Source organism: Bacillus rossius, chromosome 1 (genome assembly GCF_032445375.1).
Source record: "Bacillus rossius redtenbacheri isolate Brsri chromosome 1, Brsri_v3, whole genome shotgun sequence".
Classification (NCBI taxonomy): Eukaryota; Metazoa; Arthropoda; class Insecta; order Phasmatodea; family Bacillidae; genus Bacillus; species Bacillus rossius.
The window spans coordinates 261,772,149-261,792,772 of NC_086330.1; the positions used below are offsets into that span (position 1 = coordinate 261,772,149).

At 35.9% G+C, this 20,624-nt stretch overlaps 2 protein-coding genes across 4 annotated transcripts in view; both read left to right on the forward strand.

Moving 5' to 3' along the window:
* Positions 1-14,044, forward strand: part of LOC134527534 (CLIP domain-containing serine protease B4-like) — a 47,608-nt gene extending 33,564 nt beyond the window's left edge. For all 3 annotated transcript variants that reach the window (XM_063360290.1, XM_063360292.1, XM_063360291.1), the window contains 2 exons: positions 5,532-5,630; positions 13,442-14,044. In XM_063360290.1, coding sequence (XP_063216360.1) covers positions 5,532-5,630; positions 13,442-13,737 — 395 coding nt within the window. In that variant the 3' untranslated portion in view covers positions 13,738-14,044. The remainder of the gene's footprint in view (positions 1-5,531; positions 5,631-13,441) is intronic.
* A 2,564-nt stretch (positions 14,045-16,608) lies between these two features.
* Positions 16,609-20,624, forward strand: part of LOC134527535 (methyl farnesoate epoxidase-like) — a 134,273-nt gene continuing 130,257 nt past the window's right edge. Inside the window, exon 1 of the mRNA XM_063360293.1 lies at positions 16,609-16,746. The gene's annotated coding sequence lies outside the window, so the exon portion shown is untranslated. The remainder of the gene's footprint in view (positions 16,747-20,624) is intronic.

Consider the following 20,624-nt stretch of genomic DNA (forward strand, 5'->3'; position numbering starts at 1 on the left):
TGTTTCAGTCCAAGACATTTAGAGCCAAGTAGTCTCGTAGCCACGTAGACTTGTGTCCTGGAAGCTTCGTAGTCCTGTAGCCTCGCAATCACGTAACCATGTGTTCTGGAAGCTTCGTAGTCCTGTAGCCTCGCAGTCTCGTTACCTTGTAGACCCGTATTTGCGTAGTCTCATAAACTTGTAGACTCGTATTCGCGCAGTCCCATAAATTTGTAGACTCGTAGTCGCGTAGTAATGATGCCTTGGAGCCTCGTAGACTTGTAGCTACGTAACCACGTAGCCTTGTAATCTTTTAACATAATGATGCTGGAGCTGTTGGAGCCGAAGGGAAAATTCAGTTAAAGGCAGATGCAGCAATTGGAGCCTTGTAAACTTGTATCTTCGTAATCAAGTACCCTTGTAGTCACGTAGTCTTGTAGTATCGTATCTTCGTAGCCTTATAGTCTTGTAGTTAAATAGCGGCTAGACCTATGACTAATTGGAGTCAAATACTTTAAACGTCATTTATTGCTGGAGCCAAAACACTGTTGAAGTCAAATGACAGCTGGAGGCATTAACAATGACGAGCGCATACAACTGAGTTGAATGTAGAAAGTGAAAATTCACTTTCTTTTCGTTAAACGCGCTTCTATTTTGTAGAATTTCCGACCAATTGTGCTTTCTTTTCTTTAAATGCTTGACCTGCGTGAACATTGCGTGTATTGCGTGTGATTTGCATTTATTGCGTGTACATTACAAGTCAATTGCGTGTATTGCGTGTCTTTTGCGTGTATTGCTTGTCATTTGCGTGTATTGCGTGTACATTGCTTGAACATTGCGTGTATTGCTTGACAGTTGCGTGTATTGCGTGTCAATTGCGCGTATTGCGTGTACATTGCGAGAACATTACGTGCACACTGCATGAACATTGCGTGTACATTGCGTGAACATTGCGTGTATTGCGTGTATTGTGTTTTCAGCGCGTGTATTACGTGGTCATAATATTTGTCGAATTGGCTTCCAAATGTGTTACCTTACTTTAGTGTGTTAATTTTTAAAAATGATTTTTGAATCACATACTTACTATAGTACATGGTTCTTGATTTGACTAGCATATTATTCCGACGGTTGCATGTATATAAGCGAGTCCTCAGACGTTGGGAGTTCCAGTTTGTTACTGTCGACGGTGTAAGGATCACATAGTTTGTCTCATCTGGTGCATAAGTCGTGTAATTACCTCTTCTCGCGAACTCGATGGCATCTTTACCGTTTAACGCCGAACTCGATGGAGGCTGTACCATCGACTAAAGGAACTCTGGCGTTCGAGACGACGATGAAGGAGCAGATCCCGTTGGCAACTACGACGTCAAGACTAGAGGAGACTTCAATGGTCGTGATACCGTCATCAGAAGAGATCTTATTGACTTTTGTGCTGGCTGCACTGGAAACCACGATGAACGACGTTTCACCCTCGATGGAGACATCAATGGCTGTTAATTCACCAACAACTAACTAGAATAGATGCCGTTACTACGTAAGAATTTTCTCAAACAACAGCAATGCTTGACGACACGAGAAGAGATAATGTGCTAAGAATCCTCATCGCAACATGTTTGGATTTGAGAAATGTCATAAGCAGTTATCCAGAAAAGATAATATGAAAACGCACATGAAGACATGCAAATGCCGTGTTGTACGGCGGAAGGTACGGGTTTCGCTAAAATGTAAAGGTAGAGTCCGTGTGCCTACTGTCGAACTAACTGCAGAAATGTCGGGTCTTCAGTTTAGATTGGAGACTCGTGAGCGTACAAGCAAAATAACAGATGTGCAGGAACCTTGTTCTATGATGTATGGACATGACAATAAATCCAAGACTGTGTTCGGTGCATTACAGGTGAATTATAATGGGTTCTACTTGGCACAGTCTGCATTTCGTGGAACATTGAAAGACTACTAATATCTAAATACGTTCTGTGAATTGAAGGACATTTGCACTTTTCTTGACGATATCAGACAGAACATAATCGATCAGCTTACTGATGACGTAGCAACAAACGGACCTTTAAAATCTAACTTGTGGCTGGACTATGTATATGGAAAACCATATCCGTTCGATGAAAAAGTGAAGACGTGTGCATTCAAGACATCGGCTGCAGTAATTTACAGTTCTGACGATGTTTAGCAAACTGTTAAACACAGTGTCCATAAACTCTATCAAAAAGAGGAAGACTATGTTGGTAAAGGATCTGGCTGGTCTCTGTCTAGTATAAACTGATTGGAGCTAAGAATTAGTCATTTCACGCCGATGCAGGACTAATTGTTTTTCAGTTTGCGAACTTTCGCAAGTGTTCATGTAGTAGAATAGAAAGTATGTAATAAATATTATGTTTGTAAAAGACCTTGTGATGTTTTATTTATATTACCTGTCACTTTTGTGGTATTTTTAATTAAAGTTTATTTTGCTTCGCCCAGGGTTCTAACCAAGGACATTAATCGGTCTAATTTATCAGTTAATTAATAAGTGATTTTTTGATGAATTTTGAACTTTTTCACGAATTTATTGGTTAATTATTACGAATTTTCAAAATGGCGGACATAAAGACTTATATGATGTTGGTTGGCTACGAATCTAACCTTATTTTAGGACTTTGAACATGATATATTAAATTGTAATTTTTACAAAAAAAAATTTTTTTTGGTTTGCCTAGGGATCGAACCGAGGATAGGAACTGATCTAATGAATCAGTATATTGATTGCAAAATTATTTAATGCATTTTGGAAAATTTTCCCGAATTTCTAGCTAAATAATTACTCATTTACAAGATTGCTACGAAATGTCAAGATGGCGGGTGCCACAGTAATAATAAATGATTACTGCACACTATCGGGTAAAACTTAAACTAATATGATGGTAGTACCCCCTAGCAGACGAAAACAAGATGGTGGCCTCCAGCAGACATAAACAAGATGGTGTATATGATGTTGTTACGCAGGTTGGTACTGCGTAACGAGGAAACTCGCCCCTGCGGGCTAGTGGGATACCACCCGCCATACACTGCACGGACTCGGCGCGCGAATTTCAATTGATGCGCGTTGGATAGCAGATCCTCGGGTCCACTCGTGCCGAATCGCCTTTGATCGGAGCACGTGGACGTGGTCGGAAGTTTCCGAGCCGCGTTTCCGATTCAGGATGTCCAGAATATTCCTCGCTGTTTTAGTATGGAGCGCAGCGAGTATATAAGCAGGCTGCTAGCACGAGTTCCACAGAGTCTTCTCTCAACCGGCTGCGTGAATAATGCGGTGACCACGACCCGCACCTGCGATCATCGACTCCGAAAGGCTGCCCGCTGAGGTCTTCAAGCTGCGCATGGATGTCGAAAAAGGCGGTAAGAGAGGCCGCAAATTATACAAGTCAGTTACGGACTTGGTAATAATTCAGTGGTAGCCCAGAAACAATTTGCAAGTTGGCACGGGACTTCGGAAGTAAAAAGTAGGTGTCGGACTTTGCAGTAAAATGACCAAGGGGAACATAGAAAATTCCGCCGAGGGTCATGAAGTGGTTTGCGACTAGGAGCATAACAGAGTTCTGCTCAGCAATACCTTAAAAAAATATATATATATATTTTTTCTCGTTCTATTAATACGGTGAAAATAAAAGGTGTTACTACTTGATTAAAACATTAAGGGCGTAGTGCAGAGGCATTAGCGGGACTACCAGTCGTGGCGTTTAAGACTACCAATGAACATAAACAAGGAGGTAAATTTTTAATGAAAAACTGTTTTAAAATAATTTCAAGCAACAGCATGTTAGGTGATTTGTCTCCAATTTTCTGCACTAGTATAGTGTTCGTTTTATTACCAAATAGTGTGAATTAAGAGCCGGCGAAAATGTGCAAGTATCAGGGAATCAGCACGGCGGCAGAGGTAGAATAAAGACATTCGCTCCGTCGATGTTTCCGGTCCGACTGGGGTGATCAGGTCAAGAATCAACGGAAATAAAAAACACTCGCCGCTATCACTTAAACGACACTGAAGATTTTAGCCAATTTTATTTGGGGAGAAGTGTTGAAATTTAAATTGTGTTAGAAATATCTCGTTCCTAAGTCTCTGGTACTGTTAAAACAATGTCTAATTTTGATCTGTAATTGAAGGTTTAAGTATTTTGTATTAAAAAGAATTTGTAATTATAAAAAAAAAAGGTCCAGTTAGAATTATTTATTGAGGAATAATTCGTGTAGTTATAAGAAAATGTTTAAAAAGTAGTGAATGGTACGTAATTTTGTATAAGTTTATTTCAGGTGTTTTGTTGGTAATCGCTGGAACATGAATTGTAGCAGTAATGTGTAACAGCCAACATAATAAGAAAATTTATATTAATGTATGAGGATTATATGTGTTTGTATAATGTGTGAATAAATCTCTGTACATGCCGTACTAAATATGTGTTATACATTGCTCTGTGTTTCCTTAAGCTCTTGTTGCCATTCTAATTTCCAACGACTAGGTAACAATGTCATACAAGATGATAATATATACCTTGGCATTAGTGGTGGGAGATCTATCTGTCGGCGGCTTCCGCGGAGGAAGGATCTATAGATATTTTTATTATTTTTGTCTTTACCGGGGTCGAACCGAGGACTTCATGATGTAAATACATTTTTAAAAAGCAATTTTATTACATTTTGATTAATTATTTTTTTTAAATTTTTTTAATTTTGCCCGGTTTTCTAGCATTAAAATTTACAGTTTTTCAAGCAGCCGTAACGAAAAGTGCACAGTTATAGAATCCAATATGGTGGCCGTTACGTAAAGTTTAACGATGACGTCATACTCGTCCAAGATGGCGGGCATAAAAAATCATGCAATGTTTCTAGAAACCAACGAAAATTGCAACATTAGGGAGTTAGCATTCGATTCCCTTTTTCAATATTTGTATGTTTAAAGAAAACATATAGGTGTATATATATTTTTGAATTCTGTCTATAATCAAAATATATTTCAAAATCTGTGATATTTTTATTGCGGTAATGTTAAAGTTATAGCAGTTGTGTGTGTTGTAAGAAATATATTGATTACATATAAATATTTTATTTATTTCAGACTTTTATAGTTAATATACAAATCTATATAAAGTTAAATAAATTTAATATTTATATAGGCTACATTTATTATTTCTCAAAAAATTAGTAGGGTTGTGTTTATTTTTTTGGTTTTAGATATTTTTAATTTATATGAGTATCAATTTAATTAATACTTAATGATAAAAGAATATGTATATCACTTTTTATTTGGTCTCAACATAAATTTGATTTCCTTGTCACAATTTTTGACCAGTATAAAATAATAATTTATAAAAAAGGACTAAATTTAATTTATAATTTCGAGGTAATGAAATAGAAAAATTATTACATTGAGAGTTTTATCTGTACATTGCACTGTTTATGATGGATACTATGTAGGCTACAGAATACCTTATATATTGCTCTTGCTATATGTTTTAGATCTAACATAATACAATTAATAATTTGTTACATGTTTGTGCGTCCCGCAGAATGGATTAAACCGATATGCGTAATCGCTGGACCGCTGATGAACCAGAGCTTTATTGGAGACCATCCTGCCGTAGCGGGATGGGGAGTGTACGGCCTTGGTAAGGAACTGTTATCTAAGATATACTGTTTTATTAGAACAATTAAGAACCTTCTTTTCATTTAGTAGAAAAAAAATTATATGCCAGTCTTAGAGGCAGTTTACATCTATATGACATCCCCTTAGATGTGCTCACCCATATAATAGCGATAAATTAATTTAAAATTTATGGAAACATATTGTATAATATTTTCGTTTCTTTCACTTAATGGCAATTATATATATATTTTTTTTAAATAAATTCTTTAAAAAGCAAAAATAACACTTCAAGTGTGAGTAAATTTTTGGGTGTTTCTGTTCATATATCTATACTAATATTATAAAGCTGAAGAGTTTGTTTGTTTGTTTGTTTGTTTGTTTGAACGCGCTAATCTCAGGAACCACTGGTCCGATTTGAAAAATTCTTTCAGTGTTGGATAGTACATTTATCGAGGAAGGCTATATGCTATATTATATTATCAATAACATTAGGGATCAATACTAAAAGTCCAATTTAGAATCAAATGCGTTCTAGGGGGTTAGATACAACATGCAGTACACGTACGAAGTGTGTGTTGAAAATGCCGCAGGCGCTAGAAGTTTATTTCCTATTGCCTATTTACATTGTTGCCACGCACTAGATGCCTTATCATTCTTAATTTTCCCATACAAGTAAAAAACACCTGTGTGATATTAACAACGAAGCAATCAGTACCCTCATATAGAATACATAGATATAGTGTGAGGTATATATGTAGATATAAAGAGATAAATACAGATATAGAGATACATATATATATAGGACTATAGATGTAGATAGAGATAAATATATATTTAGAGACATGGATAGATTATTTGGTTATGTGTTAACTACTTCAAACATATTACAAAACAAACCTGAATGAGGCATTTGCAATGCATGCCGAGCATTAGCTATATAATGGAATCTATTTTTCAGTTTTTTTCTATATTGCTTTATAGAGTCTAGATTACATACAGACCAGGTAAATAACTATAAACTGGCAGAACAACGTCTGTCGGGATCTGAAAGTGATTTAAAATAATTTGCACACTTGACATTCAAATTAAGAAGACAATTACTAACTACATCTGATCTCTAAACAGTTCCCCTTCACCCTGTGTTCAGCCCGGGTGACGCTGGTTACTGCAACTAGTTTTTAAATAAGTGTAACACCAATCCACGCCCGACAGTTAGAAGTGGGATTGCGTGACAACTATACACTAAGTTTTATAGATGTGTGCAAAAATATATATTCGTTTGTTTAAAAAAAATAATAAATTCCAAATATTTTTAAAAATCATGATAAAAAACAGCACATATAGCTGTAAATGTTTGTGTTTGTGCTAATTTTGGGCAGTCTAACAATGAAACGGATACTGTTTTTTTTTATAAATATGTTTACAAGTAACCATTATTAAAATGCAGTACAACCAGAATTAATATCTCAATTAAGAAACTTCAAAAAATAGTTAATAAAAGGTATATGTAAATTATCCAAAGAAAGCAATTAGCTTTGTTTTTTTGATAAAAATCATAGATAATGTACAAACAGAAAAAAACAATTATTTGAATTAATATCTCTGTATTTTTGCCAAATTACACCAGATTCTAAATTGTTAAGTTTTAGATAATGTCTTATTACTGTCGTAATATGTGTTAGATTTTTTAAGTCCTTACAACATTAAGAGTAGCATTGGATAAAGCCATGTAGGCCTGCAGGAAAAAATAAACCTTACCGTGAAATGTTGAACACCAATTCTGGTGAGAAACGTAAGAAAGCTACAGCTGTGATTTTTTTATAGTCGATTAAAATAAAAGTCTGAGAAATCACATGCACGGATGTGAAAATATCATGTAACTAGCTCATCAGTTGTTTTGAAACAGTAACATTATTTTAATCTGGCACGTTCGGGGACTTGTGTATTCCAGTTTAGCGATTTCGCCGGATAAACAAACAATCTAACATTCAAATATTATTATGCACTACAATATTATTTAAAACAAGTTGTAATAAACTGCTCTATAGAAAGAAAGAAAAAACAGGGATGATTGTTGGTCTTCTTCAATAAATTATCACTGAAATGTGACAATGGAACGTAAAATGTTTGCCACTAGAAAACAAGGAACAATGTTCTGGAATGAAAACTGACGACTGCGGTGATAAACATTGAACGCACTTAAAAAACAAACAAACAAAAAAGCCGCTCTTCAGGTTCGCACCGTAGATTTATCGTGGAAAAGTTAGGCTGAAATTATAAGTGTTTCGTATTTTATCACTGTATTCTGTTTGGACTATCGCTGGCCGCTGTATGCCCCATAGCTCAGCTAAGTAATCACTATGCGCAATTTTTTTTAAATTTACTTTTCGACACTACCGTAGCTCTCACATTCGTTCGGCACTGGACTTTTTGGATTCGTTTTGACACGAGCTTTCCTCTGACTAACATTTTCTGTATTTCGAGTATATTTACAAGTCATATGAGTCAAAAAGTTAATTTTTTCGTAATTTACAATTTAATACCGGTTTTCTCTCTTATTCCGGGTAATCACTCTGGTCCCAGCAGCGCTCCATAAGCTCCTCACAGTGACCCCGCACCAATGTCTCCAGCTACACGCGTTTACGCGCTGCACCAGTTTATAACTTTACACAGAGACAATTCGTGACAGTCACGCGCATGCGCCTACACTGGTGCGATGACGCCACAGGCAAAAAACATACTGCGCGACAAACACGTGCGGTACAGACATGATGTATCCGTTGCGATTCAAATCTGACGGTATTTTGTCACACCAGAAAGTTCGACATACTGTCAATGTAACGAGCGAATACACGTTTTCACGTCAAAACACCGGTGAAGCAGGATTGCGGCCAGGGGCGACATCAACAGCCGGGTTCCACAAGAGAAAACCTGAACGCGATTGCCCCGATAGCTGCTGGACTACATTACAGCGAATATTAATATCGCCAGATTAAAGACCTTTTACTGAAGCTACCTGGATTAAAAACACATACATATGAAGTATTTTATTGTTGAAAATGTTATGAATATTAACTGAATTAAAGCCCATCAATGGCTGGTAAAATAGATAGTATTCTCAAGAATGGGTAGAACCTTTGCTTCTGCACAAAGAAAACATCTCGATGAATACTTATTGATAGTGTGGGGAAAAAAATCTTTAACTATGTGGCACTGGTTTTATTGAGGATGGAGGCTTGTATTGACAAAATGCGAATATTGTTGCTAGTTAAAAATAATGTGTGTTTAAATCAGTATTCATTCATAAGTATAGTAGTGATTTTATGGTTAGGTATGAATTTATTTAATTCCATTTCCATGGTATTTCACTAAGGGAAACCTTTTAATACCGAATCTTTGAGCAAATGTTGCATTCGTTTGTAGGCTATTTGTTGGTTGCGAATGTTTCCTACCTGACCGCAATCCACGCATTTACTGTTCAGTCCCTGAGTGTAACCAATGCTAGGCAGGACCGTCCAGAGAGACTGAGGGCCAGGGGGGAAATCATTTTGTAGGACCCCTCCCCATTACTTAAAGTGCAAATTTTCAAACCCCAAACTAAAAAAATTAAATACTAGACATTACCAACACCATAATTGTAAGGCGATATGCGCGTATCGCATAACTTATAAAATTTCCAATGGATTTCGTACGCAATTTACTAGTAATATTTTTGTATTACCAGAGTAAGATGGACAAAGTCACCAAATTAAGGTTTGTTGATTTTCGAACGGACTTGGTATGGATGTAAAGAATTAAAAATGAGTGGTTTCTATACTAAAATATCCTAGTGATAATAGAATATTTCAATTACTATAGGAATGAGTTAAGTAAATAATAAAAAATAATTAAAAAAAAAAGACCTAAATTGCCACATTACCTGATATGGTCAGGCAAAGTGGCCATTTAATTTCAATCTCAAAATTAGTGGTAAAAACGGCCTAAACTTGTAAAATAATGTACATTATTTATTGAAATGTTTAATAAATTAACATAAACTGAAGAGTTCTAAGAAGCTATGGAAGAAGTTGGAAAGTTCAAAATGTTAGGTAAGGTAGCGTAATTAATGTTTTACCAAACTACCAACAATTTATAAAAGTAAAACACTTAAAAAGCTACATTCAAATAAAAATTAACCTACTTGCCATTTTCGCAGATGAAAGAAAGCATGTTTTCTTCCAATCCAGTACTGAGACCGTGGGCCCAAAAGAAACACATTTGACACTGATCCATAGTTCTTATGATCTTGAAGCTGTAAAACTTTCTTTGCAGTAGAAGCGTAGAAGCATTATACGTCTTCTTATTTATCATCGTCTTCACATGTCAATAACACAATTATTTGGTCAGTTTTCCGGCGCCTAGTGGTTTTATTTGCATCCTGGTTTCTAACCGTAGTTACAGGCAGCATAAAGTTCTTGAAATGAAAAAGATCAGATTAAAATTATTATTTGCCAACTTAACAATCGTAGCCTACCATACTAATCGCATATAATCTATATATATATATATATATATATATATATATATATATATATATATATATATATATATATGAACCCCTATTTCTCCTGGTCATGCTATAACTTGAGAACGGCTTTACCGATTTCATTCATCTTTTTTTTAAATGTTTTCTATTACTTCGTAGATGGTTCTTAGATTAAAATAAATTAAGAAAACTGCGCAGAAACTTAGAAAATTCAATAAAACTTAATGACTAATTTTATTATAAACATTTTTAATGTAACCTTAGCCCCAGCGTTATATACTCTTTGCTAAGCACGTTTGAAATAACTGTCAGTTGTTTGTCAGTTGTCTGTCAGTCGTTCCGACAGATCGCACATTGCTAATATCGTTTACAAAGATCGAATCATTCTAGCGTAGCGTTATATTCTCTTTGCCATGGTTAGTTGTATCGGTCGGAATCAAGGACTTCATCATGGAAATCCATGGTCGGCATTAATAACGAATTATAACCCTTACCCAGCTCCCTGGTCAGAATGATATCTTTGACGAGGTAAAATTAAACCATTTTGCTTTGATTTTGCATATTGTTAATGAATTATGATTTTCATTTCTTAGTGCACACTGCACAGTCGATTGAATCGGAAAATTTATGGAGTTTTAAGTTTGATCATTTATAATTTTCAGTTGAAATTTTGATATTAAAAATGCCAAGAAGTAGACGTACAAACATAGGTCGCAGAACTCGCAATGCCGCAATTCAAAGATATTTAAGAGCAAGTCAAACTGATGAGTAACGCGAAGCGCGAAATGAAGTTGAACGGAATCGATATCAAGAACATAGAAATGTTGCATTTGATCCACATCGAGCTGCATTCAATTATAACGTGGCAATCGATTACAGTTCACAGAAAATCGTTGCTATTGGACCTATGAACGTTGTGTGTTCACATTGCAAGGTATTGAAGTTGAAAAATGAAGCCCCTGGATTGTATTGCGCCAGCGGCCAGGTCAAATTGATGGAATTGGAAGCGCCACCAGACCCGCTACATTCGTTGGTTTCTGGAAATGGGCCAGATTCCAAACATTTTTTGACTCATATCCAGAAATACAATAATTGCTTTCAAATGACCTCATTTGGTTCAACAAAAATTATTCGAGGTAATTTTATGCCCACTTTCAAGATTATGGGTCAAATATATCATCAAACAGGTTCCTTATTGCCAACACCGGACAGTGCAAATTTATTTTATGGGCTATTCAGCAAGACAAGTCAATCAGCGTTGTCCACACAATAATTCAGTGAAAAGACCAATTGTGGAACAACTCCAAATATTTTTCCATCAACACAACGAATTGATTGCATTATTCAAGACCGCATTAGATCGTATGCCATCTGATAACTACAAAAATTGTCTTTAGAGCTGATAAGACGCCTGTAGGACAAATAGCAAGACGTTTTAATGCGCCAAAATTGATGAAGTCGCTATTGTCGTCGTGGGTGAAAATTTAGAAAATCGAGATATTGTTTTATATCGGCGGAACGATTAACTGCAGCGTGTCTCCGAAACACATCGTTAAAATATCCTATCTTATTTTTGCAAGGTGAAGATGGGTATGATTTTTCAATGAAGATGATAAATATTCATTTACAGGCGCCGAAACTAACAAACACGTTAGTTCAATGAATTACTATTCATAACGACTGATGGTTTGGGAAAATGAGGACAACCACATCTTAAAATGTCGGCGTCTATTTCACCAATATGCTGTGGATATGTACGTGAAAGTTGAGACAGAGCGAATGACATATATCAGGTTTAATCAGGCAAAACTCCTTTACGAGAAATACGTTCATCTGCGGGATGCAATTAATGCTGACGGAAATGCACAGAATGTCGGCAGAACAACTATTCTCCCAGCAACATACGTCGGAAGTCCTCGGCATATGCATGAATACGCTCAAGATGCTATGTCGTATGTACGTCATTATTATTAGAATACTATTCCAGTTTGAATTGAATGACAGGACAACGTCTGTCGGGTCAGCTAGTATAGCCTATAAAAATAGGCAGTAATGGGGACTGTCAAAATAAGTGAAAATTGAAATATTTGTTTTTAAAAGTGTAATATGACATCATTTCTACGTATAATGTAGAAAGAAAATGATTCTGGTATTATATCAGTATGCTGTCAGCACATAATTTATCCTTAAATCATTTGTTTAGTCACAACAGATGTCAATGGTAGGTACCTATGTCAAATTACGTAAAAATACATTATCTAGCTATGACTTACCAGTGATGTCAGATCTAGGTCATGTGTGCACAAATTAAACTTTTCACGTGGTCAAATTAACTTCACTTACTGCTACTACAGAATGTCGTTGACGCGAACTCACAAGATTGTACCCATCCAAAAAGAGTGCAACACGCACATGATACAGTCGAGTATATACAATGTATTAGTGTATATATGTGTTTATATGTACACAGGCCGCTGCGCGTCGCCAGTCTGGCGCAACACGTCACTAGTATGTCGGTGACGCGAACACATAAGTTTTGCCCATACCAAAAATCGCTCAACGCAGCTAAAGAAGTTTTCACTTCAAAAATCAGCAAAACAAAAACATCATTTCAAACATTTTGACATATGAAGTTATTCTTCTATAATTTATATTTTTTTAAATAAATATTGTCACATAATCGTCAAATAATAATAAAACATTATTTAAAAGTTATTTTTAAAATCATCAGAAGTGATAACATGCCTACAGAAGAAAAATTAATAATTGTTCCTCGGCAGGCAAAGTGCCCAACAGACACCACCTGACTTGGCAACATTGCTCGGATTGCCATTACACAATATTGTTCTCCGTTAACAACCAGAAGGAACTGTGTGATCACCAAAGCGGGATTGTTTAGGCTATTTATACCATACTTTCAAAACAATTTCCTTGAAAAACATTAAGTGACTTCATTAATATTAGGAAATACACAAATTGTGCACTTATCATCGGGATGATCAAAAACCACAACAATTATAATAACTTGGCGATGCCTCACCTCACGGGCACAGTAGCATTGAGTGGAACATGTTCAGGCATTCTCTGGGCAATGGCAGCACCTCACGGGCTCAGAAGCATTGAATGAAACAAGTTCAGGCAGTCCTAGGCCAATGCAGCCGCTCACGAGCCCCCATAGCCTTTGTGAACTAATTACCGCACCTACTCCCTATTGTACGGGCCCCAGGTATTTAGTCCCCTCGCCACCCCTACACATGGTCTCGACGGCCACGTGCATGTGAATGCAGCTTGGGTGCACATGTTGGCAGACAAACCGGAGCGGAGCGTGCGCATGCAGAAGGCACGGCTGCAGGTGGTGGAGAGCGGGCAGTGCGAGCCCACGTACCGGCGGCTCGTCCGACTCGACGACACGCAGATGTGCGCGGGCGGCACCGTCTGCGTGGGCGACTCCGGGGGACCGCTCATGCTGCTCGACGGCAGCCGCTACTTCCTCGTGGGCGTGCAGTCACTGAGCTCCAGTCGCTGCGGCTCCTCCGGCAAGCCCGGCGTCTACACGCGCGCCTCGGCCTTCATGCAGTGGATCATGGAGCACATGCATCCGTGACACCTCCTCCAGTTTGCAGCATGGCCATGCCATTTGTTGGGGTCCTCTCCTTAATGTAAAAATAAGCAAATATTACTACCTATAAAATCTTAATCTAAGAAGATATATTTCTGGTTAAGTAAATGTTCTTATACCTTGACTCTTTTAACATCTTAATGTTCGCAAACTGATAATTATTTCAAAAAGTTTTTTTTTTTCAAATGCATACAAGTTATATATTAGTACCGGTATGTATTGTAACGAATGTGTATTTTTTTTGTTTGTTTGTTCGAAGAATAATAGAATTTTACTTTGAAAATCTTTAGAATATTCTTTTGTGTTTTATTTACCTTTTATATGCTTATATCCTGCCACACGAAGGCTTTAGGTTTGGACTGTGTGTGTGTGTGTGTGTGTGTGTCTAAACTTAGTCATTTAAACAAAGTAAAAAAAAAGTCACTTTCTGACAGAGCCTACAGGCGTAGTTAGATTTGGAAGAACCTATTTATTTTGTTGTTTTTTTTAACTTATATAAACTCCTGGAAAATTTTATGAATTTTTTGAACATATAATCCTTTACATTCGCCAACTTTAAAAAAAAAAGTTGATTAAATATTTTCTCATATTCCTTGCAGCGAAAATATTTTGAAGTTTTTAACTTAATGCAACCAGTATAGAATATCTTATAGAATATTATATTATGCGTATTAAGGTGTTATAAAATTACTTTTGATCTTAAAACACTATTTTTCATCCCTTGCACTAATACGTGGCCATATATATTTTTTGCACATAGTTTTAAGGTAATATTAGAAGGTTATTGATAAATTCCGACAAATTTGATAGAAACTAAGTTTTAATTTTTTTAATTCCAACCCTTCTCTTTACGTTAATAGTTCTTTTACTCAAAAATTGTTTACGCCCAAAGTTTTGGATAAACTGTAGGAGTTTTACAGTAAATCATAATGGATTTGATGGTATATAGGTATATGTTTTAAAAAAAAGTAAAACATTAGGTCTTTTTACCCTTGTCATTTCCACCTCTTGTAGTAATGGTATGTGATATAAAATCTACTATGGATAAAAGTTTTCAGTAATATTAAAAAAATTAAACAAAAATAAAAATTATATCTATAGAGTAGGTACATGATTGGGAAGATTTATTTCTTTTCTCATTTCAACAGCAAGTTTTTTAAACACTTGCAGTAATGGTTTGTATTATCAAAAATTGGTTCAGAATAAATTTTAGTTAAAAATTATAAGAATTACAAATAATTTGAACGGATTTGATAGTGTACCAGTAGTATACAAATGGGCATCCGAGCCCGGGCTTCAGACTATAGTGCGTAGTGCCAACCGACCACTGACGTCACGGCGCCCAACTTGGATGACCTTGACATTGACCTTTGGCCTTGACGCCTGCGGCCATCATTTATCTGTCATCTTGGATCCGCAATTTTGTTTTCTAGAACTTTCTGCCATTTTGAATTCCGCCATTTTGTTTTCTAAAAATTTCAGACATTTTTAATTATGACGTCAGCATTGCAATTTTCTTTGCTGCCGCCATCATGAAAATCCGTAATTTGTATGCTAGAAAATTGGAAAAAAATTATAATATATAAAAAAATACCGTTGCACTTTTATTTATGACCGCCAGCTTAAAAATCCGTAATTAATAACCAAAAAAATCTAAAAAATTTATAAATTATAAAAAAATAATCAAAATAAAAATAACACTCCGCCATCTTGAATCATGTCTTCATTGCCGCCAACATCTAAATGCGTAATTATTATAATATTTTACATGATGTGTGTTTTTAAAAAATGTAATATTAAAATTATATTAATTATATATTTTTATAGATTTATATATATTTATAACAATTTTGTTTTATGTTGTGGAAGTTTTAAAAAACGTATGTAGTCCGCCATGTTTATTTCTTATAGTGGAAGGCGGGAAATTAATCATTATATATTCCAATTCATTAACACAACTAAACCACTGGCTAGGTGGGACCTTTAACATGTATTTTCTTGTGGACAGCGGTGATAAAACATAGCTCCATCAAATTCAGCCTGGAGGTCATTGACCAGCGATGTATTAATAACTTCGCCATTCTCCAGGTATTGCTGATTGATGCATGAGTATCCACAAGTCGTTAGCTTCACAGGAATGCTTTTTTCTTTTTGAGAACGGCAAATACTGCTCACTACATCTAACTGAAATTAAACTATAGTAAGAACTAATGAAAATGTGCTTAAAATAAGCAATTCAACTACCAGGCATTTTAGTTCATTATTGTTTGATCATGGTGTGGGACATTTAAAAAAGATATCAACTCAAACAATTGAAAAAAAAATTGCCTTCCTAAATATGCTATTTAATTTTTTATAATTAAAAATTATTAAAATGGTAAAGCACATATATTTAATGCAAATTAAATGTAAATAAAATAATTGATTTAGCAAAACAAGAATACCTTTTCAAACATAGCCTAAATAAATTACATTGCTGACCATACTGTAAAGAAAAACTACGAATGTCATTATACAATTAAAAAAATAACAGTTTCACTGCTTTTTTTCATCTCCTTCAAATAAGTGCACTTTTATAAACGTACCATGTTTGCTCGAAAGTGGTTCCATTATGGCACAAAAGGGGCTATCATGGAACACGTGCACTTTAATGGTACACGTGCCATTATTACGGTATTGCAGTATTGCCACGCTGCTGACTCTACTTTGGAAAGTGAGTGAACATTTTCCAAGGTCGTGCGGTTGTTAAACGAGAGAAGATATTGCGTAAGAGCGCGCGCTTAGGATTTCAAAACAAGATGATAAAAAAACAGAAAAAAATATGTAGGTGTGTATGTGTGTTTGTGTACGTCGGAGTATGAGTTCGCTAAAGAAGGGGAGAGGAAGAGATGAAGGGGAAGAGAAGACAGGCATGAGAAGCACTGTTCATAACTTCATAGCAGTTCCACGCGGCGTCTCGCACAAAGCTGACCTCCCGTGAAGACACGTTATAAGGTAAGCCAGAGGTACAACACACTATAAAACACTGACACAGTAAAACACGATCACTAGGTAGGAAAGAGGTAGCACTCAATGTAACACATTAGCACTAGGTGGACAGAGGTACTACGCACTGTCAAACACTAACTAGTACTGAAACACACTAGCACTAGGTAGGCCAGAGGAACCAAGCACTATAACACACTAGCAGTAGGTACGCAAGAGGTGCCACGCAAAATAACACACAAGCACTGTAACACATTAGCACTAGGTAAGCCAGAGTTATCACGCCCTATAACATACTAGCACTAGGTAGGCCAGACGTATCACGCAAAGTAAATCACATGCAATGTAAAACACTTGCACAAGGTAGGCCAGAACTACCACGCACTCTAACACACTAGAACATAGTAGGTAAGAGGTACCATGCACTTTGACATACTAGCACTGCAACACACTAGCACTAGGTAGGCCGAAAGTACAACGCACTGTCACAAATTAGCTCTAGGTAGGCCAGTGGTACCACACAATAAAAACAATAGCACAGTAACAAAAAACACTAGGTTGGCAAGAGGTACCACACAAATTAACACATTAGCACTGTAACACACTAGCACTAAGGTAGCCAGTGTTACCAAGCACAGTAACACACTCGCACTAGGTAAGCCAGTTGTACCACGCACTATAACATAATATCACTAGTAAGTCTAGAAGTACCATGCACTGTAAGTAGCACGCAATGTAAAAAATTAGCTATAAGAAGGCCAGCGGCACCACTGACTATAATACACTATAACTATAACACACTAATATTGTAACACACTAGCACTAGGTAGGCCAGGGGTACAACGCACTATAACACACTATACTAAGTAGACAAATGGTTCCACGCACTTTAACACTCCAGCACTGTAACACAGTAGCACTAGGTAGGTCAGAGGTACCACCCACTAAAACACACAAGCTCTCTAATAAACTGGCACTAGGAAGATCAGAGCTACCACGCACTATAACATACTATAAATATAACATACTATCACTAGGTAGGCAGGAGTTACCACGCACTTAACACATAAGCACTATATAGGAAAGAGGTACCACGCATTGTAACATACTAGAAATGTAACAAACAATCATTAGGTAGGCCAAAGTTACCACGCACTTAAAAACTAGCACTATATAGGTAAGAGTAACCACGCACTATAACATACTATAAATGTGTCATACTATCACTAGGTAGGACACAGTTACCACGCACTTAACACACTAGCACTAGGTAGGTCAGAGGTACATCGCACTTAAACAAAGGTCGGTAAACAACTGGCAATAGGTAGATCAGAGGAACCACGCACTATAACATACTAGCAATGTAACACACTAGCACTAGGGAGGGCAGAGGTACCACACATTATAACAACTATAAGTATGTATACCAGAGGTACCACACACTATAACACACTAGCACTGTAACACACAAGCACTAGGGAGGCCATTATTACCACGCAATGTAACAAACTAACTCTATAGAGCATCCCACTCTTAGATTGCAGTGTGGAAGTAAATGGGCGCATTCTCTCTCTCTCTAACACACGCCGATTGCCGTTAGCGCTGTCCTTGTTTCTTCGTGCGTTGCTGCCAAATATCAAACGAAATTAAAATTTTAATTTTTGGACCAAGCTTTTTTTCATATTGTATAGCATCGAAATACGCATCAGCCAATGTTTATTTTGAATACTTAACAATATTATAAGTGTCCGAAAAAATTAAAATACATAACTTATTCACTGCGAACTGTTTTGAAGTATTCCGAGATGTTTCACATCATAAAAATATAACCTACATGTGTATTTCATTCAGATTTTTTTTATTAATAAATTAATGCCTTAGGACGCCACAGAACAAATGTTAAGACAAAAACTATACAGGTTTCACTTAAATAATTTTTTTAATATATTGAAATGCATTTTCTCAGAAACTGACACATCAAAACGTTTACCAGCGGAAAACTTTTTTTCTATTAAAGATAGATGGGGGACAAAAGCGTGAAAAATGTTCACAATGAATTGAATTAGTTTCTAAAAGCAGCTCCATCTCAATTGCTTCTACAGTTTCCGTGGAAATAGCTGTTAAAGATGTGTCTTATCAGTACAAGAGCGCGCTGCAATAGAGGTTTCTCTCACAAGCTGCCGTCGTAAGAGGAAACAGGGTCGTGTGTTTAGATAAGTGGGGTTCTGTCCTGCAAGAAATTTCAAATACATGGCTTCCTTAGTCAACCATGTATTTCCTTAGACACGCATTTCTGAAAACCAGCCTGCCAGTTCGTATCGCGTCTCGCGACGAAGCAACGCGTTGTGTCCGGTGACTCGTTACAGTTATAATTTTGACAAACAAATTATATATTAACATACGTGATTTTATTTTCTACATTTATTTTTATTACGTACATATAAAATATGGAAGTTATAACACCGAAAAGAAATTATATCGGTAGGCTACGTGGGAGGGAGCGCAAGATTGTGTTGAATGTATTTGAGTATTTTTCAAAAAAATATGAGTGTGTGCAATGAAATTAAGGAAGCTTACAATTATTCTGGTCAGCTCTGTGCTACTCTTATGGAAGGGGTATCAACATTGGTTAGTGGTAGCGATAGTGATTAAAAGGTAGGTATGTGATGTTATTAATTTCTTAATCAAGTTAACGTTACATTTATCGTATAAATTCCTATGAATGAAATGTGTGTGAACAGATTCTTGTTGTAAGTTAAATTTTAAAAAAATTCCTTATCGGCACAGCCTTAAGGCGCAGGAAGATTTTGATGATTATATTTCTTTACATTGGAACAAAAAGGGATTTTTATATCCTTAAACCCATATTTTTTTCTTCCCCTTGCAGTAATGGTTGTTACAAAATATATTTTAATCGAAACTTGAACATTATATGTAAAATGTATCAAATAAATACGAAGGAATTTAATAGCGATGATGGTACAAAATTTTGAATTATTTTTCTATCCTTCTCAACACCAAGCATCTTATCAAACATTGTTTTTGACAAAGTTTTGGAAAATAATTATGATATTTACAAACTATTTAAACAGATTTGATAATATGTCTACTAAGGCAGTTACGTTTTTTTTTGTCCGGTGAAAATATTTTTCGAACCCATGAAGTTATGGCTGGTCGTAAGAAAAATTTATTTTGAAAACATTTTTTGGCATTCGATACTACAATTTATCATACGTTAAAACGGATGCGATATTATTCATATTATGGGAGTTGTTGCGATTTTTCTGTTTTTCAAAAAATCTTCCCCATTTCGACCCAATTGTTCGGATTTTTTCCATAACTAGTCGACCGAGAATTTCCATTACCGTATTTTATTTATCATTTTGGACATGACTTGTCCAAAAATACGACATTTATCGGGAGCCCATGAAAATGTGATTATATATATATATATGGGATTTTTAGAACATAAAAGAAAACTATAAGAAATGTTCGTGTACCAATAGGTAGTTTTTATTTGAAATTTACATAAAAGTGGCATTATTACAAATTTATATGTGTAATAGTATAAAATATTATAATTTACGATATGATTTATTAAAATGCTTCTTGTTCGATCCGAATTACAAAGACACACATCTCCTGAAATTCGTAATGTGTTAAAGATTTGGCAACAGCGCGCGCCATAAGCCGTGTACTGCAATCTAAAAGTGGGACGGGCTATAGGTATACCAAAGGTACCACGGACTATAACGCATAACCACTGTAACACACTAGCACTAGGTAGGCCATTCTTACCACATTCTATAATACACTATATCTGTAAAAAGCTAAACTTATTAGTCCAGGGGTACCACGCAGGTTAATACACTAGCAATGTAACACAC